At 38.8% G+C, this 27303-nt stretch overlaps 1 protein-coding gene across 3 annotated transcripts in view; it reads left to right on the forward strand.

Moving 5' to 3' along the window:
- The first annotated feature begins 538 nt into the window (after nucleotides 1-538).
- The window catches only part of chd5 (chromodomain helicase DNA binding protein 5), a 132994-nt gene continuing 106229 nt past the window's right edge, over nucleotides 539-27303 (forward strand). For all 3 annotated transcript variants that reach the window (XM_061977626.1, XM_061977627.1, XM_061977628.1), the window contains exon 1: nucleotides 539-820. In XM_061977626.1, the coding sequence (XP_061833610.1) occupies nucleotides 754-820 (67 nt within the window). In that variant the 5' untranslated portion in view covers nucleotides 539-753. The remainder of the gene's footprint in view (nucleotides 821-27303) is intronic.

Here is a 27303-nt window from a genome sequence, read left to right on the forward strand (position 1 = left end):
TAAAAAAAAGGACATTCAATATTTTTCTAATATTTAAGTTCTGCAATATAATCCTAATTAATATTGGTTACATAATTAAATTGTGAATATAGAAAACACTTTTTTTCTTTTCTTGTGACATTGGTGCTACTGTTTGTTTTGTGGGTTGGATTTGGGGGTAACCATGACAACCAGGCAGCTTGGCCCCACTGTCTTTTTGTGTGTATATTTTAGTGGGAAGGGGGGGTAGATAGTGTTATTGTATTGGTCATGCAGCAAAGAAGTTTCCTTGTCAATTATGCGGCCGTCTGGCGGGGAAAAAAAAAAAAAAAGCTCCATCCAGCGGGCACGTGGCGTGTTTTTTTGTTTTTGTTTCGCGCTATAACTCGAGCTGGCGCACGACTAACTAGTTGTGGCTGAAATGATGGGATGCATCGTCATGGCAACAGACCAGACGTCACAATCTGAGCATGTGTGCTCCATTTTTTTTTTTTTTTTTTTTTTTTTTTTTTTTTTTTTTTTGGTGTGTCTTTTTTTTGTCAGACTGGTAGCCCCCAGACAGACATCACCAAGCTTCCAACGTGCAGCATCAGCAACATTTTTCATTTATTTATTTTTTTGTCTTTCTTTCCACAGGATTGGTGAAGGAAGGAAGCTGCGGCTGCGGCGTGTGGAGGGTTAACTTTCACCATTGTCAGCCCGAAAGGGGGGCTTTTTTTGGGGGGGTGGAGGAAGAGGAGGAGGAGGAGGAGGAGGGAGGCGATGAGCTAAAAGATGCCGGGGTCGCTGAGCAATGAAGACGAGGCACAGGACGACATGGACTTTGAAGACGAGATGCCAGGTGAGGAGGAGGGGGAGGGGGGGCTCAGGGGGGGCGGGGTGTCCTTCATCTTATTTAGCGACGCTTTCAAATGCTGTCCGAGGAAGAGGAGGAGGCTGCAGAAAAGCACAGTCATGCTATTATTCTTTAGCATCTTTTTAATGGGGCCTTTTTTTGTGTGTGTGTTTTGTATTATTAGCAAGCATGCTTCGTGAAAGGAAAGAAAACACTAAAAACCTGGTCCTGCCGAGTTGGGTCCAGTCTGCTTCAAATGCTCCTAGTGTCAACATGAAGATGCAGATATCATAATACCTCCATAGTGGAACACAATGTGTTGACTTTCAAGTTGTTTTCATTTCTTAAAGGGGAACTGCACTTTTTGTTTTGGCTATCATTCACAATCCCTTTTTAATACAACACGTCTATTTCCTTTTCTATGCAGTTTAACTGGTAAATAAACTATGGTAAAAGTCTGAAATCTGCTGAGGGCACGGGTGTCAAACTTGTTTTCATTGAGGGCCACATCGCGGTCATGGCTGCCTTCAATCATTTTAAATTAATTAAAATGACGCATGCCTGTGATTCATCAAAATTCAAATTGATCTGATTAAAAAATAAATGTCATTTGACAGCATTGATATAAATGTGTACCAGTAATCTCCTCATATTTTTGCACCATTGCCAACGCCGGTGGTCAGCAACCCGCGGCTCTCGAGCCACATGCGGCTCTTTAGTGGCTCCCTGGAGCTTTTTCAAAAATGTAAAAAGATGGGGGGAAAATGGTAAATGGGTTATACTTGTATAGCACTTTTCTACCTTCAAGGTACCGTATTTTTCGGAGTATAAGTCGCTCCGGAGTATAAGTCGCACCGGCCGAAAATGCATAAAAAGAAGGAAAAAAACATAAGTCGCACTGGAGTATAAGTGGCATTTTTTGGGGAAATGTATTTGATAAAAGCCAACGGCAAGAATAGACATTTGAAAGGCAATTTAAAATAAATGAAGAATAGTGAACAACAGGCTGAATAAGTGTACGTTATATGAGGCATAAATAACCAACTGGTATGTTAACGTAACATATTATGGTAAGAGTCATTCAAATAACTATAACATATAGAACATGCTATACGTTTACCAAACAATCTGTCACTCCTAATCGCTAAATCCCATGAAATCTTATACGTCTAGTCCAGGGGTCGGCAACCTTTACCAGTCAAAGAGCCATTTTGACCAGTTTCACAAATTATAGAAAACAATGGGAGCCGCAGAATTTTTTTGAAATTTTAAATGAAATAACTCTGCATACAAAGTTTTTTTTTGCTTTGTCCTATGTATAAACCAGGAGTTTCAGACACGCTGCCCCACACCTTTATGTGGAATTTGAAAGCTGGTGCGGCACGCGGGTTTTAAATGAATAAAAAAAAAACTTTAACACTCTTACTAATAATGCGCCACACTGTGAACCCACACCAAACAAGAATGACAAACAAATTTCGGGAGAACATCTGCACCGTAACACAACATAAACACAACAGGACAAATACCCAGAATCCCATGCAGCCCTAACTCTTCCGGGATACATTATACACCCCCCCTACCAAACCCCGCCCACCTCAACCGACGCACAGAGAGAGGGGGGGGGTTATGTGTGAGGGAGCAGGGTTGGGGTGGGGGCGGGGTTTGGTGGTAGCAGGGGTGTATAATGTAGCCCGGAAGAGTCAGGGCTGCATGGGATTCTGGGTGTTTGTTATGTTGTGTTAAGGTGCAGATGTTCTCCCGAAGTGTGTTTGTCATTCTTGTTTGCTTTTGGTTCAAAGTGTGGCGCATTATTAGTAAGAGTGTTAAAGTTGTTTTATATGGTCACCGTCAGTGTAACCTGTGTGGCTGTTGACCAAGTATGCCTTGCTGTCACGTACGTGTGCAAGCAGAAGATGTATATTGTATAACAAGTGTTGGGCTGGCACGCTGTTAATACAGATTGTAGAGAGCGCCAAATGTTGTACCATCATGGCACGCCCTTATTATAGACGTAAGGGTGAAAATCGGTGAATATTAATCCCGGGAGTTTTCTGCGAGAGGCACTGAAATCCGGAAGTCTCACGGGAAAATTGGGGGGTTCAGCAAGTAAGCTGCTGAGCCGCATCAGAGTGATCAAAGAGCCGCATGCGGCTCCGGAGCCGCGGGTTGCCGACCCCTGGTCTAGTCTCTTCAGGAATGAGATCAATAATATTATTTGATATTTTACGCTAATGTGTTAATAATTTAACTCATAAGTCACTCCTGAGTATAAGTCGCACCCCCGGCCAAACTATGAAAAAAACTGCGACTTCTGGTCCGAAAAATACGGTACTCGAAGCGCTTTGACACTATTCACACACACATTCACACACTGATGGCGGGAGCTGCCCTAACCGCGACCCAACAGGAGCGAGGGTGACGTGTCTTGCTCAAGGACACAACGAACATGACAAAGTTTGTAGAAGGTGGGGATCGAACCAGGAACCCTCAGGTTGCTGGCCCGGCTGCAATGGATGCCAAGTGGGAACTTATTGCAAATGATTGATGATAATGTGAGAGTCCAGTCTTTTGGGGAGTAGAAGGTCTCTGTCCAGGTCCACTCTGGATCATGACTTAGAACAGCGAGCGCCTCCTCCAGATTGGTATCTCTCCAGGGATTATCCGTGGCCATCCGGTAACAATGCAGGCGAGAAGGGCGAAAAGGAGAAGCGGCAGGTCAACTGATCCAAAACAGTGTCTATTTAAAAGCTGGAGTTTTAAATTACAACTAAATGCTTCTTCCGAGGTAGCATGTCTAACTGTAGGGAATTCCAGAGTAGAAAACACTCTAAAGCCTGCAGACTTTTTGGGAATCACTAAAAATCCGACGTTCTTGGGAAGTAGGTTTCAGGACGGGTCGTGGAGTACAATACCATCAGCAAGATAAGAAGACAGTGCTAGAGCGTTTAGTATTTTGCACGTAAATAATAAAACCTTGTCCCGCCCCTACGGGCACGGGGCCCAGCCAGTGCCGGCCCAAGCCTCCATGGGGCCCTAAGCAAAATTTGATTTTGGGGCCCTCTATTTCTGCCAATAATATTGATTGTTGATCATTCACACACCTACTATAAACTCATTGCGGCTCTGGCAGTATTGTTTACATTATCCTATTGTCAGCCTGGCATGTCTTTACAAATGACATGTCATTTATAAAGATATGGGGGTGGCCCAGTTAAGAACATAAATAATACCAATGAATGAACGAATGATGTCCAGAGTGCCACATATGGTTCCTAATCTTAAAATGTAGAAAACATTCAGCTGCAAGAGTGGCCTGGGGTTGAACAGTCCAAGTGATAAAGCTTTGTATTTACAGTAAAAGTGTCATCTTGTCTCATCAGTCTTGTACTTATTAGTCTTTAATTACTAGTTTACATTTTTAGTTAATTGTTCATATTTAATGTTTACTTTGTACAAAGAGAGCGCAGTCTACTGAAGTTAAATTCATCAATAGTTTTCCCCTTTGAAAGACGCAAGGCAAATTCCTTCCATTTCACCATGTTGCTACAATGATCTTCACTGTTTTCATGCTGTTTCAGCAGTGCACCTATGTTGACCCAATCCCGCTGTCCCTCGGCTGCCAGTTTTAAGGACTTTTTGGAAAATAATTTGCAGCAAAAGCAATAGACTGCATCTTTACTTCTTGAATAAGTCAGCCAGCTACGCTTGACTTTTTCCCCATTGACTAGCTGTCTGTAGGTATAATGATAATGAAAACTTCGGCCATCATGCCGTTTGGGGAATGAAAAGTTCTCCTTAATAGACAGTGGTCCTCTGATCACCTGTCTGAATCTGAGAGGAAAGATATGGCGTCACATTAGTGCCAAAAATCCGAGCGCATAAAAACTGTTATCGCGCGCTGATTCTCCACTTCGTGCGCGCGCGACACCCTCTTGCGCGCGCGTGGTGTCTTTTTGCGCGCGCGCGGTGCCTTTCTGCGTGTGCGCCGTCTCGGTCTGTGCGCTCTCTGTGTAACTCCCTCCAAATAGCACAGACACAATGGCTTTCTTGAACTGATTTATTTGAAGGCTTCCTTTCCCTTCAAATTCACCGTGAAAACTGAAATAAAATAAAGCACGTTATAAACGTAAAAATAACAACATGCACAGCATGTGGATCGAACATTTTACCGAAGTAAATACAAATAGAAATGACAAACAAATACCTCGTTGGCCTGCATGCTTCTTTTAGGAGGAAATTGTGATCTTCAGGCTCTTATAGCCCAAACGCTTAGAGTCCTTGTGACACTTTTTAGTCTTTGGGACAGTCAGTCTCTCTCTTTCCGCCTTCACATGGCATCAAAATGTTTACTCATACCCGGAAGTAGCTTCCTTACATCAGACGACAGACCAAACGAGACACTTCAAAATAAAAGTATGCCCACAAACTTAACAAAAAGGCATGAAATTACATTTTTAACCATAGTAACTTAAATATAGCCTTCTTATGAACTTTTATGCACTTTGATTTGAATTCCCTTTTTATGAACTTAACTTATTATTCTGTTTTTAGAGAAATAAAACAAATTATATTAAATTATTAGTAGCAACAGTTACACTCTGTGTACTCCTGGCATCTCTCCTCGCGCTGTCATGTTTCTTTTTGGCACTTTGGGGGCAGGTATGCTTAGACGGCCCCTCCTTTCTGATTGGCTCTGAGCATTTTTCATAAGACCAATCATTCTCCAGCGTAGCAACGTTGTAGCCATCTTACCTCGGACAGCTAGCCTCAATCATTACATTGATGTCAAAGCAAGTTATGGTAATTTAATTAGTACATGTACCAATTAAATTACCATAACTTGCTCGATTTTCGACCAATTTACAAACGGTTTGCCTTGTTACAAATCTTATTAAATGTAGATATGACATAGGATGCTGCACCTGTTGAAATCACCTCTTTCGCTATAAAAAAAATGACTTAATTGTGCAACATAGTTGTGTAGGGTCAGTGTTAGTCAGTTCTCTGATTATTTTAAACTGTTTCAGAATACATTATTAAAAGGCTATTTTTAACATTTTAAAAACAAAATTCAAAGATTATTTCATTAATTTTATGGCTGAATCAAAAGAAATTCCATAAATTAGAAAACAAATGTTCAAGAAGAAGTGAAAACTTTGCGCCTATAACAATCTTGATACATATTGACGATGACCCGCCCTGCTATACTTCTGATTATCTCTGAGCATTTTTCGTCTGGCCAATCAGAAAGAAGGGGCCGGCTAAGCATACCCACCCCCAAAGTGCCAAAACGAAACATGCCAGCGCACAGACCGAGACGGCACGCGCGCAAAAAGGCACCACGCGCGCGCAAAAGGGTGTCGCGCGCGCGCACGAAGTGGAGAATCAGCGCGCGATAACAGTTTTTATGCGCTCGGATTTTTGGCACTAATGTGACGCTATAGCAGGCGGCAAACGTCACAGGTGCAGCAGAGGCAGCTTTACATTTAAAGAGAGGCAGGAAGAATCACTAAGCCTAGATCAGCAGCAGCACTCTGTTGACCTAAAATTGTGTTTTTGTACAATAATATATCTTTGATCATTTTAGAAATCATCAGTCAGACTCGTACATGCAAAAAATAAAAAATAAGAATTTTTTGTTAATTGCTTTTGGGGGCCCCCTGGTGGCCGCGGGGCCCTAAGCAAGCGCTTAGTACGCTTATGCCTTGGGCCGGCTCTGGGCCCAGCCCACCTTTCGGTGGCCAATCACGCGACCGGGTCCATCTTTCCAAAACGTTTATCAGTTGTCCGGCTCCATCTGTCGGCTGCCCAATCACAGCGTGAGTACAAACTGTTTATTTGCAGATTATTTGTAAACTGAGCTGTTTGATGTTTCCCATACTTTTTAGCCTATAGGGCTAATATTATTTTGTGCATTCATGATTTCTTAAGTTATTATGTTGTGATCCGAAACAATATTGCCAATGCATAGTTGTGTTTTCATTAATTATGCACATACAAAACCAGAGGCAAAAACGTGGCGTAAATGGTAAATAAAAACAGAATAAAAATAAAACCAGAATACAATGATATTGCAAATATTAGCTCATTTGGAATTTGATGCCTACAACATGTTTATGCTGAAAGGTACATACAGGTTTTGGAGCAACATACAGTATGTTGCAATCAAAGCAAGGTCTTTTTCATGGACGCCCCTGCTTATTTCAGAAAGACAATGCCAAGCCACGTGTTACAACAGTGTGGCTTCATAGTAAAAGAGTGCGGGTACTAGACTGGCCTGCCTGTAGTCCAGACATTGAAAATGTGTGAAGGCTATATGAGAAGGGAGACTGTTGAACAACTTAAGCTGTACATCAAGCAAGAACGGGAAATAATTCCACTTCAAAAATGTGTCTCCTCAGTTCCCAAACCTTTACTGAGTGTTGTTAAAAGGAAAGGCCATGTAACACACTGGTAACAATGCCTTTTTTGCAACGTGTTGCTGCCATTAAATTCTAAGTTAATGATTATTTGCAAAAAAACATGAAGTTTGTCAGTGTGAACATGAAATATCTTGTCTTTGCAGTCTATTCAATTGAATATAAGTTGAAAAGGATTTGTTGTATTCTCTTTTTAATTTACCGTTTACACAACGTGACAACTTCACTGCTTTTGACTTTTGTACATAAGGATTGTGATTGATAGGCAAAATTCCCAGAAAAAGTGCAGTTCTCTTTAAGAATGTAGTCTACTGAGAGGTGAATGTATTGTTCCCAACTTACTGGGAGTAGTTTAACATTCTTAAAGGTCCCCAATTCTGCAAAGTATACTTTTGAACATACCCTAACAGTAGTGTGTGCTCCTAGAGCCTGTTGATGAGCACCACACTCTATCATCTCCCTCACTTGCTTGCTCCACTTTTAAGCAAAGAGAAACTTGAAGTTCCTTGTTTTCATGACACTAAGAAGTTAGACACTTGACTGAGGACGGCAGAAAAAAAATACAAACAAACCCAAAAAAAAGGCTTTGCTACACATCTTAAAATACAGGCCGGGACTCAATCATCAGTCAGCTATAAATGTGGGAGCTGTAAGTTCGATCATTTTGTTTTCCTCATCAAATAGGCTATCACAAATTATTCTAAATCCATTCATAATTTTTTTAAATTAACAAAAAGTTGATAAAAAAAAAAATATATAAATCTATAATGTAATATTTGAATATTTATAGTTTTATGAAAATTAGTAATTGATTTAGTTTCATAATAAATATATATTTTTTTTAATATTACATTATAAATATATATATATTTTTTTAATCAATTTCTTCATTTAAGTACCAATTGTTTTTGTTTTTATGAGCTTTTGTAACCTTTAACTTGTTAGTTTTCACAGTCCACATTTTTCAAGTGTTTCCCACCATTCCACCTTCAAAACATTCCTCTTAGTTGGGACAACAAAAGTTCCTTCCCCCCCAAAATTTTTTTTACAGGAATTCCAAAATACCCATTCTCAATTCAAACCGTTACTACGTCACCATTTTTCAACCGGCTCCAAAAATTCCAACACCAACCCATTCATATCATCTAGGACAATTGCGCTTGTGTCAATATTTTTTTTTAAATCCCAGTTTTCCCGAAATTCCCAAATTTCCAGGAAATAGTTCTACAATGCCCTAAATTCTCAAAATGTTGTGCCATTTTTAAACCCGATTCCGACCTTTCAACCATCCACCCACACTACTCTTCCAAGATCTCGTAAGGCAAAACACGTTTTCCATCTCCCGAAATTACCAGGAATCCCCCCCCATTGAAAATGAATAGGCAATATACAAAACTCTCCATATCCCACATTTCTCAACCGATTGGAAGCGTTCCACCATCCACACACTCCACTCACCTGGAACAATCACACTACCATTTTCCAAGTTCAAAACAATTCCAGGAATTCCCAGAATTCCAAAGTCCTATTTTCACCACTTCCTGGAAAGTTTTCACAGTCCACATTTTTCAAGTGTTTCCCACCATTCCACCTTCAAAACATTCCTCTTAGTAGGGACAACAAAAGTTCATTTTTTTCCCCAAAAAAAATTCCAGGACTTCCAAAATACCCATTCTCAATTGAAACTGTTACCACATCACCCTTATTCAACCGGCTCCAACAATTCCAACACCAACCCAATTTATATCATCTAGGACAATTGCGTTTGTGTCAATATTATTTTTTTTTAAATCCCAATTTCCCCGAAATTCCCAAATTTTCAGGAAATAGTTCTACAATGCCCTAAATTCTCAAAATGTTGTGCCATTTTTAGACCCGATTCCGACCTTTCAACCATCCACCCATACTACTCTTCCGAGATCTCGTAAGGCAAAACACTTTTTCCATCTCCCGAAACTCCTGGTTTTCCCGGAATTTCCCAGCATTTTCTCCCCTTTGACAATGAATGGACATTATACAATCTACTGCATATCCCACATTTCTCACCCGATTGGAAGCGTTCCACCATCCACACACTCCACTCACCTGGAACAATCAAACTACCATTTTCCAAGTTAAAAATAATTTCAGGAATTCCCGGTTTTCCAAAGCCCTATTTTCACCACTTCCTGGAAAGTTTTCACAGTCCACATTTTTCAACTGTTTCCCACCATTCCACCTTCAAAACATTCCTCTTAGTTGGGACAACAAAAGTTACTTCTTTTTTTTCCCAAAAAAAATTCCAGGAATTCCGAAATACCCATTCTCAATTCAAACTTGTTACTATGTCACTATTTTTCAACCGGCTCCAAAAATCCTAGCACCAACTCATTCATATCGTCTAAGACAATTCTGCTTGTGTCAATATTTAAATAAATCCCAGTTTTCCCGAAATTCCCAAATTTCCAGGAAATAGTTCTACAATGCCCTAAATTCTCAAAATGTTGTGCCATTTTTAGACCCGATTCCGAGAGGCAAAACACGTTTTCCCTCTCCCAAAATTCCTGGTTTTCCCGGAATTACCAGGAATCCCCCTCCTCCCCCATTGAAAATGAACAGGCAACATACAAAACTCTCCATATCCCACATTTCTCAACCGATTCGAAGCGTTCCACCATCCACACACTCCACTCACCAGGAACCATCAAACTACCATTTTCCAAGTTCAAAACAATTCCAGGAATTCCCGGTTTTAAAAAGCCCTATTTTCACCACTTCCTGGAAAGTTTTCACAGTCCACATTTTTCAACTGTTTCCGAACATTCCACCTTCAAAACATTCGTCTTATTTGGGACAACAAAAGTTCCTTCCCCCCCGCCCCCCCCAAAAAAATTCCAGGAATTCCGAAATACCCATTCTCAATTCAAACTGTTAGTAGCTAAAACACTGCCGATGGCGGGTGGATGTTAGCTGCTTGCGATCTTAGCCATGTGTTAAAGCACCTCTTCCTGAGGGTGTTTCAGTGTTATAACTTCACCTTTATCTTGACTTTTTACACCAAAATGCGTCCATTCTCCTTTTTCTGTCTACACACTGTGTCTGCTTGTAAGTACTCTGTGTGTGCGCGCTGCCCGACATGCTCCTCTGCTGGTAAAACCAGCAATGTCACCACGTGACGATGCTCCGTCATGCCTGTAAAAAACATGGGGAAGCTGTACTTTTCAAACAGAGTATAGTAGCGTTTTTGATTCATTGGTACCGCAAGACTATACTAGTACCGGTATACCGTAGAAGCCTAGTGTGAAGGTTCATACAGGCTGTCAGCTAACAACCAAGTGTCTTCCAAACGGTGCGATATGGTGGTTGTCATTGACTTCAGGATGCATTACACCTTCACGTCAATCATCTTCTCATTGTTTTCCTTTTAATCTTGGATTTTTTTCTTTGATTTGGAAAATTGTCACGGGCCATAACCCCCCCACCCCCCCATGGAAACATGGTTATTTTTGGATCGTCTCTGTGAAAGTTGACACCATTTTAATCCAGCTGCCTGTGCATGAAAACATTTGTAAAGTGCATTTGCTGCAGAGTTGTGCTGCATACCAAGTGCACTTTTTAATGCCGCTATTTAGGATTGATGCTAAAAATACGAGCGTCGATAGTTTAATTTTTTTCCCTTTGATGCAGACCGACATTCTTCTGTTGTCACCATCTTTTCTTCATCATAAAACTTTTATGGACTGTCCGTTCATAACTGTGAAGTGCAAAAAGGAACTGCGTCAGTCGAGCACAATAAGCTAAAAAGCATGCATCATGTTGACTCATTGTCTAGGAGAGCTCTTAAGGCAGGGTTGTTCAAAGTGCGGCCCCATGGGCCATTTGCGGCTTGTTGTCTAAAGACAAAATAAACACATCCCACATTACAACACTACACATAACAACTACAATATGCAATTTCAGGAGGAATTGTATGTGGATGCTTTAAAGCACACGTCATACTTTGAAGGTAAAGTTAGTATGCTAACAGCTAGAATGCATCAAGTACCAAGTTATATGTTCAAGAAGCGCATGCATGCACAATTAGTTAAAAAAAAAAAAAAAAAAAAAGGTAGAATGCTAACAGTTAGCATTTGTCAGGTACCAAGTTATTTGACTATAAATGGTATGCGTGCAAAATTAGCTACAATAAAAAGTGAGAATGCTAACAGTTAGCATGTGTCAAGAACCAAGTTATATGACAACAAAGTGAATGCATGCAAACCTTGCAAAAACAAAAGTTAGCATGCTAACAGTTAACATGTGTCAAGTTCCAAGTTATATGACTATAACGCGTATGCATGCAAAATTAGCTAAAAAAAAGTTAGCATGCTAACAGTTAGCCTGTGCCCAGTAACATGTTATATGACTGACGCGTATGCATGCAAAATTAGCTAAAATAAAAAGTGAGAATGCTAACAGTTAGCATATGTCAAGTACCAAGTTATATGACAACAAAGTGAATGCATGCAAACTCTGCTAAAACAAAAGTTAGCATGCTAACAGTTAACATGTACCAAGTTATATGACTGACGCGTATGCACGCAAAATTACCGTATTTTCCGCACCATAAGCCGCCCTGGGTTATAAGCCGCGCCTTCAATGAACGGCATATTTCAAAACTTTGTCCACCTATAAGCCGCCCCGTGTTATAAGCCGCATCTAACTGCGCTAAAGGGAATGTCAAAAAAACAGTCAGATAGGTCAGTCAAACTTTAATAATATATTAAAAACCAGCGTTCTAACAACTCTGCTCACTCCCAAAATGTACGGTAATGTGCAAATGTGCAATCACAAACATAGTAAAATTCAAAATAGTGCAGAGCAATAGCAATGTCACAACACACAAAATAAACATAACGCTCACTTTCTGAAGTTATTCTTCATTCATAAATCCCTCGAATTCTTCTCCTTCGGTGTCCGAATTAAAAAGTTGGGCGAATACGGGATCCAAAATGGCCGGCTCCGTCTCGTCGAAGTCATCAGAGTCAATGTTGCTATTGTTGTCCAGCAGTTCCGTGAATCCTGCCTTCCGGAAAGTTCGGACCACAGTTGAGACCGATATATCCGCCCAGGCATTTACAATCCACTGGCAGATGTTGGCGTATGTCGTCCGGCGCTGTCTCCCTGTCTTAGTGGCGCAGGTCATCTTGTTGCTTCAATTCTCTTGCTGCTGCTCTATTTCCGTGTTCTACTGCGTGACTTATTGCTTTGAGTTTGAATTCTGCGTTGTACGCGTGTCTCTTAATAGGAGCCATTTTGTGGTCTTTACAGATGTAAACACACAAATGAAATGAAACGTAATATCCGCGCGCTTCTTCTTCTACGGGGGCGGGTGGTTGCTTACAGTAGAAGAAGAAGCGCTTCCTCTTCTATGGGGGCGGGTGCTTACCTTGGCGGTTGCTTACCGTAGAAGAAGAAGCGCTTCCTCTTCTAAGGGGAAAAAAGATGGCGGCTGTTTACCGTAGTTGCGAGACCTAAACTTTATGAAAATGAATCTTAATATTAATCCATATATAAAGCGCACCGGGTTATAAGCCGCACTGTCAGCTTTTGAGTAAATTTGTGGTTTTTAGGTGCGGCTAATAGTGCGGAAAATACGGTAGCTAAAAAAAAGTCAGCATGCTAACAGTTAGCATGTGCCGAGTAACATGTTATATGACTGACGCGTATGCACGCAAAATTAGCTTTAAAAAAAGTTAGCATGTTAACAGTTAATGTGTCAAGTACCAAGTTATATGACTATAAAGCATATGCATGCAAAATTTGTTTAAAAAAAAAAAAAAAGTTAGAATGCTAACAGCTACAATGCATCAAGTACCAAGTTATATGTTCAAGAAGCATATGCATGCAAAATTAGCTAAAATAATAAGTGAGAATACTAACAGTTACCATGTGTCAAGTACCAAGTTATATGACTGACGCGTATGCACGCAAAATTGGCTAAAAAAAAAAAGTTAGCATGTGCCGAGTAACATGTTATATAACCATGAAGCATATGCATGCAAAATTAGCTACAAAAAAAGTCAGCATGCTAACAGTTAACATGTGTCAAGTACCAAGTTATATGACTGATGCGTATGCATGCAAAATTAGTTTAAAAAAGTTAGAATGCTAACAGTTAACGTGTCAAGTACCAAGTTATGTCCATGAAGCATATGCATGCAAAATTAGTTTAAAAAAGGTTGGAATGCTAACAGTTAGCTTGTGTCAAGGACCAAGGTATTTTACTATATCCATTCCAATCCACTTTATTTATATAGCACATTTAAACAACACAAATGTTTCCAAAGTGCTGCACAACAATATTAAAAATAATATTAAAAACAATATTCAAATATTATCCTTAGCTCCACCAATGACTGAATAAAAACAAAAAAATAAATATAGAACCAATATAAAAATAAATATGACTAAAAACGATTTTAAAAGGGAAAAACCAATTAAAACAGTAAATAGAAATCAAAATTTATAAAAAACAGAGGACAACAGAGGACCACACAACTCACGTAGTGTTAAAAGCCAAAGAATAAAAGTGGGTCTTAAGACGGGACTTAAATATATAAATGGTATGCACGCAAAATTAGCTAAAATAATAAGTGACAATGCTAGCAGTTAGCATGTGTCAAGTACCAAATTATATGACAACAAAGCGAATGCATGCAAACTCTGCTAAAACAAAAGTTAGAATGCTAACAGTTAACATGTGTCAAGTACCAAGATATATGACTATAAAGCGTATGTATGCAAACTTAGTTTAAAAAAAAAAAAGACGTTAGAATGCTAACATCTACAATGCATCAAGTACCAAGTTATATGTCCATGAAGCATATGCATGCAAAATTAGTTTTAAAAAAAAAAGGTAGAATGCTAACAGTTAGCATGTGTCAGGTACCAAGTTATTTGACTAAAAATGGTATGCATGCAAAATTAGCTAAAATAATAAGTGAGAATGCTAACAGTTAGCATGTGTCAAGTACCAAGTTATATGACAAAGCGAATGCATGCAAACTCTGCTAAAACAAAAGTTAGCATGCTAACAGTTAACATGTACCAAGTTATATGACTATGACGCATATGCACGCAAAATAAAAAGCTAAGATATAGTTCAAGAGTCAAGGGAGGGCGGAGGGAGGACTTGGTGTTGCAGACAGGAGGCGGAGCAACAGCAGACAGAGAAGGTTCTGCAGGGCGTGGCACTTCGGCTGGCAGGAACTGAGCCACCCCCGTAGTGGACTGTAGGGACGACCAGGAGGGAGAAAACAGGAGTGGGCGGAGCTTGAGCCATAGGGGGTTTGGCCAAAGTAACTGGGGGCGGAGCTTGAAAGTCAGAAGGTGACTGGGACTGACTAGACCAGGCCTGGGCAATTATTTTGACTTGGGGGCCACATTTAGAGAAGAAAATGTGTCTGGGGGCCGGTATGTATATTTTTTGGAACATTAATAAAAAAACCTCACAATAATGTCTGATTGAATGCTTCAAAACGTTATGACAGACCGCCTTAAAAAACTTAAATAGAATTTTTACATTTTTCTATGAACGATAAAACACTGAATATTGACAAAATATGAACGTCACACCCCCTTTCCATCGACATATTTTATAATCAAGTGAAACGCAACAAACAGTGAAATATGAACACGAAGGGTACAAAATAAACCCACCTACAATCTGATGCATCTGATATTTGCTGAATTTCCCCCAGGGATCAAAAAAGTACTTTCTATTCTATATATCACTAAGCTTTAGAACTCTGTTGTGAAAATCTCCTTCTGCGTCTGTGGAAACGATTCCCACCCACACTGCTTGGTGCCTCGTTTGAGCTGCTGTGACTTACATTACCATAGTAACTAGTTAGATTACCATAGTAACTAGTATATCATCCATAAGCGCATATTCCAACCATTAAAATACTTAGTACAGTTGAAGTCTTATGGTTATTAGAAAACATGAGTGCACATCATAATGGCAGCTACACTTTACATCTTAAAGATCTAAAAAAAATATTTGGTAATGTCCAGCGGGCCAGATTGAAAAGCTCAACGGGTGATGGGCCTTCATTTGCCCAGGTCTGGACTAGACTTACATTTAACAAAAATGTCCTGATAATGTTTAACTGTAGAATTAAAGTCATTTGGAAGTGGCTGACAGAAAGAATGAACAGAATGTAGAAAACGTGTCTTTGTCTATGACGTCATCAAAAGTGGACGGGGGCGTGTGATTAGGGGGCGCCAACGGAATGACGTCACTGTAGCTGCAGTCCCAGTGATTGACAGGCCAGTAGGAGAAATGTTTGGCAAAGTGGTCATTATAATGACCAAACATTTGAGGAAGGGAATCCTGGGCTGCTTGTAGCTGGCTGTGTTCCGTAGGGGAAAATGGCGGGATTGGCGCGTCTCTGTCGCGAACCGGAGCCTTCTTGTGCGACTTCCGCATTCGCTGACGCGTGCAAGCGGGCTGAGAGCGGACCTCCCCAGGCCAGATGGAGTCTATCGGGACCAAAACACCTCCAGGTCCCACATATATAATCTCTGCTTCAATCATCCACGCACCTTCATCCACCTCCGCCATACCCGCTGCGAGACAACTTCTTCTTGCTGGCTTCCTACTGGGACGACCGTGATGCGGGCCTTGTTCTCCCAGGAATGCAGACAGGTAGTGATGGGTCCGGCAACACCGATGCATCGGCGCATGCGTCGAGCTCATAGAGCAAAACCCTGTGCCGGTGCGCGTACCGCTTTTAGAAAGTCACGTGACCGATCATGAGCTGTTTTGGTCACGTGACCGATACGCGAACTGTGTCGCACTGACGCCTCCTCTGTGCCCTGTGAGCAGCTCTTTTCTACAGCCGGAGAAATAATAACTAAGAAGAGAAATCGTCTAAAATGTAATACGTCGGAAAAACTTTTTTTTTTTTTTTTTTTTATAAAAATGTGTAAAAAAATAAAATGAAAAAAATTCCCAGTCCACAATCATCCACAACACGTTCTCTTAGATGTCCATGTTATGATACATGCAGAGGTGGGTAGTAACGCGCTACATTTACTCCGTTACATCTACTTGAGTAACTTTTGGGATAAATTGTACTTCTAAGAGTAGTTTTAATGCAACTTACTTTTACTTTTACTTGAGTATATTTATAGAGAAGAAACGCTACTTTTACTCCGCTACTTTTACTCCGCTACTTTTACTCCGCTACTTTTATCTACATTCAGCTCGCTACTCGCTACTAATTTTTATCGATCTGTTAATGCACGCTTTGTTTGTTTTGGTCTGTCAGACAGACCTTCAAAGTGCCTGCGTTACTGGTGACGTTTCACTCCGTTCCACCAATAAAATGCAGTCACTAGTGACGTTTGACTCCGTTCCACCAATCAGATGCAGTCACTGGTGACATTGGACCAATCAAACAGAGCCAGGCGGTCACATGACCTGACTTAAACAAGTTGAAAAACTTATTGGGGTGTTACCATTTAGTGGTCGATTGTACGGAATATGTACTGTACTGTGCAATCTACTAATACAAGTTTCAATCAATCAATCAAAAGTGTGAAGGAAAAAAGACACTTTTATTTCAAACGTACATCCCGTCACAAGCCTAAAGACTGACTGCACAGTTCCTGTCTTCACAATAAAAGTGCCGCTCCATCGCGCCTGCGCTTTCAAAATAAGAGTCTCCGAAAGCCAGCGCAAACAAGCTAGCAAGCTACGGAATTTGCTGCCAATGTATTTCTTGTAAAGTGTGTGAAAACGAATATGGAAGCTGGACAAATAAGATACCAAAAACCAACCACTTTCATGTGGTATTAGACAGAAAGGAGGAACTTTTTTTCTCCTGCATTTGAAAACGTGGACGTTAAGCACTGCTGTCTGATTACAATCAATGCAAGTCATCAGAATCAGGTAATACACCAACTTATATTCTTGTCAACATGAAAGAAAGGAATCTATATGTGTTAAACATGCATGTATATTCATTAAAACACCTTTAACATGTAAACAAAAACGGCAAAATAAATAAATATAAATGATATACTGTATATATCAATGTATGTATATATATATATATATATATGTATATATATGATATGTGTGTGTATGTTACTCATCAGTTACTCAGTACTTGAGTAGTTTTTTCACAACATACTTTTTACTTTTACTCAAGTAAATATTTGGGTGACTACTCATTACTTTTACTTGAGTAATAAATCTCTAAAGTAACAGTACTCTTACTTGAGTACAATTTCTGGCTACTCTACCCACCTCTGGATACATGTTCACATTATTTATTGACTGTATCTAAAAAAGATAAAAATATATTTTTGTTTAAATGAAGATATGAAATAATCCTAAATGAAATACAATGACTTGGTTTATATTATTGTATATACTAGGGCAGGGGTCACCAACGCGGTGCCCGCAGTCACCAGGTAGCCCGTAAGGACCAGATCAGTCGCCCGCTGGCCTGTTCTAAAAATAGCTCAAAGAGCAGCACTTACCAGTGAGCTGCCTCTATTTTTTAAATTGTATTTATTTACTAGCAAGCTGGTCTCGCTTTGCTCGACATTTTTAATTCTAAAAGAGACAAAACTCAAATAGAATTTGAAAATCCAAGAAAATATTTTAAAGACTTGGTCTTCACTTGGAATAAGCGGTAGAAAATGGATGGATGGGTCTTCACTTGTTTAAATAAATTCATTTATTTTTTACTTTGCTTCTTATTACTTTTAGAAATACAATTTTAGAGAAAAAATACAACCTTAAAAATTATTTTAGGATTTTTAAACAAATATACCTTTTTACCTTTTAAATTTCTTCCTCTTCTTTCCTGACAATTTAAATCAATGTTCAAGTAAAAACATTTTTTATTATTGTAAAGAATAATAAATATTTTAGCTTCTGTTTTTTCAACGAAGAATATTTGTGAAATATTTCTTTAAACTTACTATGATTAAAATTCAAAAAAATTATTCTGGCAAATCTAGAAAATCTGTAGAATCAAATTTAAATCTTATTTCAAAGTATTTTGAAATTCTTTTAAAATTTTTGTTCTGGAAAATCTAGAAGAAATACTGATTTGTCTTTGTTAGAAATATAGCTTGGTCTAATTTGTTAAATATTCTAACAAAGTGCAGATTGGATTTTAATCAATTTAAAAAAATGTCATCAAAATTCTAAAATGTATCTTAATCAGGAAAAATTACTAATGATGTTCCATAAATTATTTTTTTAATTTTTTCAAAAAGATTCAAATGAGCTAGTTTTTCTCTTTTTTTTGTCGGTTAAATTTTGAATTTTAAAGAGTCGAAATTGAAGATAAACTATGTTTCAAATTTTTATGTAAATTTTTTTCGTGTTTTCTCCTCTTTTAAACCGTTCAATTAAGTGTTTTTTTCATCATTTATTCTCTACAAAAAACCTTCCGTAAAAGGAAAAAAAAAATGTACGACGGAATGACAGACAGAAATACCCAATTTTTTATATATATAAATTTATTTATTTAGCTATTCTTGTTTAAATCACACTTACGTGTAACTTAAAAATGACAATATATTTATTTATTTAAGTGTGTATCAAACTGGTAGCCCTTCGCATTAATCAGTACCCAAGAAGTAGTTTTTGGTTTCAAAAAGGTTGGTGACCCCTGTACTAGGGCATAAAATCAGTGTCAGTTGAGTCGGTCCATAGGTTGCCTGTAGGGATTTTTAATGTCCAGCAGATGTCAGTATTTAGTGACACAGTATCGACACAGTATCAATACAGTTTTGTAATGTGTCGAAACGCTTCATGACGCCTCATCAACCCATCACTAGCTCATAGCACTTGAGGCAAAAACTAAATGGGCTAGCGTGGGAGCTTGCAGGAATCAAATGTCGTCACCTGTTGCATCAAGCAAATTAGGAAGCCAGACCGAGTGAGGCCAGGGCATAGACTAAATAGCCCTCTGATTAGTGCCCGGGCAACAGGTGCGCGCCCCGGACACTAACCAGAGGCAGCTGAGTGCAATCTGTTGTCATGGCAACTGAGACACACACACTCAACAGGTGCTGAGAACACAAGTGAACAGAAAACATGAACAGACTAAGATCATAACACCATGGAGACAAATAAAGTAAGTTTCTTACAAGTATCATTATCACTGGAGGACGAGGATTAGCTAAACATGCTTCACTACACACCGTAGGAGGATACAATAGCTCACCACCGTCACAATGTAAACCAGACCTGGGCAAATGAAGGCCCGGGGGCCACATGCGGCCCGTTGAGCTTTTCAATTTGGCCCGCCGGACATTCCTAAATAATAGTTTTAGATGTTTAAGATGTAAAGTGTAGCTGCCATTATGATGTGCGCTCATGTTTTCTAATGACCGTAAGTCTTCAACTATACTAAGTCTTTCAATGCTTGGAATCTGCATGATATACTAGTTACTATGGTCATTTAATTAGTTACTATGGTCATCGAATTAGTTACTATGGTCATCTAATTAGTTACTATGGTCATCTAATTAGTTACTTTGGTCACTATGAGATATCTCAGATTGTAGGTGGGGTTTCTTTTACCCTTCATTTCATTTCATTCATGTTGTATTTTGGTTGTGTTTCGGTTTAATGTAAAATATGTTGTCAATAGTCAGTGTTTTATCCTTCATAGTTAATATTGTAAATCCCACATTCTTTATTTTCGTGTACATTCTGGGTGTCTCATTCAGTGAAAAAATTTCAAATTCCCTTCCGTTTTTTAAGGCGGTCTGTCATAACGTTTTTAGCTTTCAATCATTATTGTGAGGTTTTGTATTAGTGTTACTAAAAATAGATATACCGGCCCCCAGACACACTTTTGTATCTAAATCTGCCCCCCGAGTCAAATAATTGCCCAGGCCTGATGTAAACAAATGCCATGGGTGGATCTACACCTGACATCCACTGTAATGATACCAAGTACAAGAGTGTATCTAGTCGATACTACTATGATTACATCGATATGTTGTTTTTCATTTTATTTAACATTCATATTATGTTTATAAAGTCAGTACATACGTCCCTAGACACATGAGGACTTTGAATATGACCAATGTATGATCCTGTAACTACTTGGTATCACATCCATACCTAAATGTGTGGTATCATCCAAAACTAATGTCAAGTATCAAAGAAGAGAAGAATAAGTGATTATTACATTTTAACAGAAGTGTAGATAGAACATGTTGAAACAGAAAATAAGCAGATATTAACAGTAAATGAACAAGTAGATTAAAAATAAATTTTTACAGTTTGTCCTTTATAATGTGTAGAAAATAATAGGTGTATAAATGACACAATATGTTACTGCATACGACTAATTAGGAGTCTTTGTTTACTTACTACTAAAAGACAAGTTGTCTAGTATGTTCAACATTTCATTTAAAGACTAAATGACAACAATAAACATATGTTTCATCTACACTAACATGTTTTGTTCAAATAAAGCCAATAATGAAATTTTTTGTGGTTATTTAGAAAAGTACCAAAAAGTATCGAAATACATTTTGGTACCGTTGCCAAAATATTGGTATGGGGACAACCCCACAACAAACACACATTGGACAAGACAAAGAGCAACTTCCTGTAAGCAAGCTAGCATCTCCTTAGGATCTCAAAAATGTCAAACCATACCATTTTTTTCATAAAAAGTTACATTTATAACGACTAAAGACCTAACAAAGCTGCTGGTAGAAGTCGTTAACAAATGTAGACATGTGGTCAAAAGTATCTAAATAGCAACATGCTAATGTCATCCTGCTGTAACGAGGGGTTCTACTATCATATTTATTCATCTTATGGTATGACACTTGGGGTGTTGTCAGGAATCTCTGTGCTTTCCTCAGCCAGGAAGGTCAAAAGCGGGCTTGTCCTCGCCGCACACGCCTTGTTAGCCCCGTGGAGCCTCGGCCCCGTGACTAACGGAGCCCACCTCGGCCCGGCGCACTCAGCCGGCTAGAAGACCATTCCCGGGGGGGTCGCGGCCCGTTTAACCGTGGCAGCGAGGCAGGTGGTGAAGGTGGTAAATGACACCGCTGTCACACCCCCGCGCCCTTAAAGGGGAACTGCACTTTTATTCACAACCATTATGAGAGATAAGAAGACAAAAGTACACTATATTGCCAAAAGTATTTGGCCACCCATCCAAATGATCAGAATTATGGTGTGGGGTTGTTTTTCAGGCCCCTTAGTTGCCGTAAAAGGAACTTTGAATGCTCCAGGATACCAAAACATTTTGGACAATTCCATGGTCCCAACCTGGTGGGAACAGTTTGGAGCGGGCCCCTTTTTCTTCCAACGTGACAAGGTCCATAAAGACATGGATGACAGAGTCTGGTGTGGATGAACTTGACTGGCCTGCACAGAGTCCTGACCTGAAGCCGATAGAACACCTTTGGGATGAATTAGAAGAGAGACTGAGAGCCAGGCCTTCTCCACCAAGATCAGTGTGTGACCTCACCAATGTACTTTTGGAAGAATTCCTATAAACACACTCCGCAACCTTGTGGACAGCCCTCCCATAAGAGTTGGAGCTGTAATAGCTGCAAAAGGTGGACCCACATCATATTGAACCCTATAGGTTAGGAATGGGATGTCACTTCAAGTTCATATGTGAGTCAAGGCAGGTGGCCATATAGTGTATATTTATATATTTTTTGCATTCTAACATGTAAAAATTTACTCGTTCTAGGTGGCTAGCAATGCAGCTACTGTTAGCAATCAGTTCTACCTCTAAATCACTTTAAAAATGCATTCAAAAATTGTCAACAATACTTTGTTTACATTGTGTAACATGTATAATAACAAACTGTAGCAACATTGTTATTGTAAGAGTGAACACTGAGGAACTCTTTTTCTAGCGTGCTAACACAGCGCTTCGGTATTAGCCGTAAAAGCTAACTACGGCAAGAGATAAGCTAGCTTCTAAGCCAACTCGAAACGCGTTTGAGTTTGTAATACACAACACTGTACTGACTAAAAAAACATCAACAATAATATTACAGTATCTGTAAAGGATTTGGTCCAGCTGGCAGGGACGTTTTTTCCGGTTTATTTGGGTAAGCACTCTATTTATGTCAAAATAGCTTGGCTTCAAATTCCACATTTACAGCTTTGTGTTACTTTCACCTCACTCTCTCGGCTTCCGTCTGCTCCAAAGTCTCACTCTTCCTTCCTGCTGGCTTCTAGAAGCAGCAGTTCATCCTCCGTATATTCAGCTTCAAAAATATAAGGTTGTGAATTTGCCCAAAAATAGTCGTCTTTGTTGGATAACGATTCGATTTCCGTTTTTTTGTTTTTTATTATCAAACCAAAAAACGGGGAAATTGATTTTTATGTAGAATTATTTTTCTATTTTAAATGAAAAAAGAATGGCCGTGACATATACCGGTAATATTCCAGAAAATATTGCAGATTATCCAGAATTCACGGTTTTCTGGATCATTTTGCACATTGAAAATCAATGGGCCATTTTTTTAACTTGCACCCAACTCCCACATTTCTCACCTGATTGGAAGCGTTCCACCATCCACACACTCCACTCACCTGGAACAATCAAACTACCATTTTCCAAGTTCAAAACAATTCCAGGAATTCCCAGAATTCCTTGTTTTCCAAAGCCCTATTTTCACCTCTTCCTGGAAAGTTTTCACAGTCCACATTTTTCAAGTGTTTCCGACCATTCCACCTTCAAAACATTCTTCTTAGTTGGGTCAACAAAAGTTCCTTTTTTCTCCCAGCAAAAAATTCCAGGAATTCCGAAATACCCATTCTCAATTCAAACTGTTACTACGTCACCATTTTTCAACGGACTCCAAAAATTCCAACACCAACCCATTCATATCATCTAGGACAATTGCGCTTGTATCAATATTTTTTTTAAATCCCAGTTTTCCCGAAATTCCCAAATTTCCAGGAAATAGTTCTTCAATGCCCTAAGTACTCAAAATGTTGTGCCATTTTTAGACCGGATTACAACCTTTCAACCATCCACCCACACTACTCTTCCGAGATCTCGTAAGGCAAAACATGCTTTCCCTCTCCTGAAATTCCTGATTTTCCCAGAATTTTCTCCCCTTTGACAATGAATGGACATTATGCAATCTACTGCATATCCCACATTTCTCACCCGATTCGAAGCGTTCCACCATCCACACACTCCACTCACCTGGAACAATCAAACTACCATTTTCCAAGTTCAAAACAATTCCAGGAATTCCCAGAATTCCTTGTTTTCCAAAGCCCTATTTTCACCTCTTCCTGGAAAGTTTTCATAGTCCACATTTGTCAACTGTTTTTGACCATTCCACCTTCAAAACATTCCACTTAGTTGGGACGACAAAAGTTCCTTTTTTTCCCCAAATTTTTTTCCCAGGATTTCCAAAATACCCATTCTCAATTCAAACTGTTACTACGTCACCATTTTTCAACCGACTCCAAAAATTCCAACACCAACCCATTCCTATCATCTAGGGCGGGGGTCGGCAACCCGTGGCTCTAGAGCCGCATCTTTAGCGCCGCCCTAGTGGCTCTCTGGAGCTTTTTCAAAAATGTATGAAAAATGGAAAAAGATGAGGGGGAAAAATATATTTTTTGTCTGTAGGAGGAGAAACATGACACAAACCTTCCTAATTGTTATAAAGCACACTGTTTATATTAAACATGCTTCACTGATTCGAGTATTTGGCGAGCGCCGTTTTGTCCTACTAATTTTGGCGGTCCTTGAACTCACCTTAGTTTGTTTACATCGGGGGTCGGCAACTTGCGCCTCTAGAGTCGCATGCGGCTCTTTAGCGCCGCCCTAGTGGCTCTCTGGAGCTTTTTCAAAAATGTATGAAAAATGGAAAAAGATGAGGGGAAAAAATATATTTTTTGTTTTAATATGGTTTCTGTAGGAGGACAAACATGACACAAACCTCCCTAATTGTTATAAATCACATTGTTTATATTAAACATTAGAGATGATAAATGCGTTAAAATGTAATATCGGAGATGATCGGTATCGTTTTTTTATTATCGGTATCGTTTTTTAAATGTTTTATTAAATCAACATAAAAAACACAAGATACACTTACAATTAGTGCACCAAACCAAAAAACCTCCCTCCCCCATTTACACTCATTCACACAAAAGGGTTGTTTCTTTCTGTTATTAATATTGTGGTTCCTACATTATATATCAATATATATCAATACAGTCTGCAAGGAATACAGTCCGTAAGCACACATGATTGTGCGTGCTGCTGGTCCACTAATAGTACTAAACTTCAACAGTTAATTTGACTCATTTTCATTAATTACTAGTTTTCATGTAACTGTTTTTATATTGTTTTACTTTCTTTTTTATTCAAGAAAATGTTTTTAATTTATTTATCTTTTTTTTTTTTTTTTTTTTTTTTAAGTACCTTATCTTCACCATACCTGGTTGTCCAAATTAGGCATAATAATGTGTTAATTCCACGACTGTATATGTCGGTTGATATCGGTATCGGTTGATATCGGTATCTGTAATTAAAGAGTTGGACAATATCGGAATATCGGATATCGGCAAAAAGCCATTTCAGTGAAGCATGTTTAATAAACATGCTTCACTGATTCGAGTATTTGGCGAGCGCCGTTTTGTCCTACTCATTTTGACGGTCCTTGAACTCACCGTAGTTTGTTTACATGTATAACTTTCTCCGACTTTCTAGGACGTGTTTTATGCCACTTCTTTTTTTGTCTCATTTTGTCCATCAAACTTTTAACGTTGTGCATGAATGCACAAAGGTGAGTTTTGTTGATGTTGACTTGTGTGGAGTGCTAATCAGACATATTTGGTCACTGCATTAATGCAATGCGATGCTAACATGCTATTTAGGCTAGCTATATGTACATATTGCATCATTATGCCTCATTTGTAGATATATTTGAGGTCATTTAGTTTCCTTTAAGTCCTCTTAATTCAATGTATATCTCATGACACACTATCTGTATGTAATATGGCTTTTAATTTTTTGCGGCTCCAGACAGATTTGTTTTTGTATTTTTGGTCCAACGTGGCTCCTTCAACATTTTGGGTTGCCGACCCCTGGTTTACATGTTCAACTTTCTCCGACTTTCTAGGACGTGTTTTATGCCACTTTTTTTTCTGTCTCATTTTGTCCACCAAACGTGTGCGTGAATGCACAAAGGTGAGTTTTGTTGATGTTATTGACTTGTTGGAGTGCTAATCAGACATATTTGGTCACTGCATGACTGGAAGCTAATCAATGCTAACATGCTATTTAGGCTAGCTGTATGTACATATTGCATCATTATGCCTCATTTGTAGCTATATTTGAGCTCTTTTAGTTTCCTTTAAGTCCTCTTAATTAAATGTATATCTCATGACACACTATCTGTATGTAATATAGATTTAATTTTTTGCGGCTCCAGACAGATTTGTTTTTGTATTTTTGGTCCAACGTGGCTCCTTCAACATTTTGGGTTGCCGACCCCTGGTTTACATGTTCAACTTTCTCCGACTTTCTAGGACGTGTTTTATGCCACTTTTTTTTCTGTCTCATTTTGTCCACCAAACGTGTGCGTGAATGCACAAAGGTGAGTTTTGTTGATGTTATTGACTTGTTGGAGTGCTAATCAGACATATTTGGTCACTGCATGACTGGAAGCTAATCAATGCTAACATGCTATTTAGGCTAGCTGTATGTACATATTGCATCATTATGCCTCATTTGTAGCTATATTTGAGCTCTTTTAGTTTCCTTTAAGTCCTCTTAATTAAATGTATATCTCATGACACACTATCTGTATGTAATATAGATTTAATTTTTTGCGGCTCCAGACAGATTTGTTTTTGTATTTTTGGTCCAATATAGGGATGTCCCGATCCAGGTTTTTGCACTTCCGATCCGATACCGATATTGTTTTTGCATTTCCGATCCGATACCGATACTGACCGATACCGATACTGGCCTATCCGAGCATGTATTAAAGTTTAAAGTTATTTAGCCTACTTAGTTGTCGGATTCATGTTGAAAAGGGTTTTAGTACTCTTGATAACAACTAGCCAGCTGAATTAGGGGAGTTTGAATAATACACAATGGTTGGTAACAAGAAACTGACCTGTTTATTCAAGGATAAACACAAAATAGACAAAATTATACATGACAAACAGAAATGGCATCATTGAACTAGGGCTGGGCGATATGGCCTTTTTTTAATATTGCGATATTTTAAGGCCATATTGCGATACACAATATATATCTCGATATTTTGCCTTAGCCTTGAATGAACACTTGATGCATATAATCACAGCAGTATGATGATTCTATGTGTTTTGATTGATTGATTGAGACTTTTATTAGTAGGTTGCACAGTGAAGTACATATTCCGTACAATTGACCACTAAATGGTAACACCCCAATAAGTTTTTCCACTTGTTTAAGTCGGGGTCCACTTAAATTGATTCATGATACAGATATATACTATCAGATATATACTATCATCATAATACAGTCATCACACAAGATAATCACATTGAATTATTTACATTATTTATAATCCAGGGTGTGGAGGGGGGCGCCGGATGTAAGTGTCAAAAAGACAGCCAAAAGAGTTTGATATGAGAATAAATCTAAAGTTAAAATATAAGGTAGAAATGCACCCATTTGCAGGAAATTTAGTCTTGATTTTAAAAATGTTCTTTCAAGGCTTGCATGTCTACATTAAAACATTCTTCTTCATACTGCATTAATATATGCTACTTTTAAACTTTCATGCAGAGAAGGAAATCACAACTAAAAAAATCACTAATTTTTTCATACGGTGTTGATGTAGACATTTTTGCCATTTTGATGGTGTGGTCGGTGGCACCGAATGGAGATAAGCGTCTCGACAGACGTCACAATATTTGAACAATGATGACGAAAACTGTTGTCTCTGTCGTGTCCGTGTGTCGAAAATTGTTATGCGCTTATTTTTTTATTTGATTTTGTGCGTGGCATAGATTTGCCGTGCGCAGAGGACGTTTGAGCAGGCGCGCACCTTAGC

This window comes from Nerophis lumbriciformis, linkage group LG18, assembly GCF_033978685.3.
Source record: "Nerophis lumbriciformis linkage group LG18, RoL_Nlum_v2.1, whole genome shotgun sequence".
NCBI classification, from domain to species: domain Eukaryota; kingdom Metazoa; phylum Chordata; class Actinopteri; order Syngnathiformes; family Syngnathidae; genus Nerophis; species Nerophis lumbriciformis.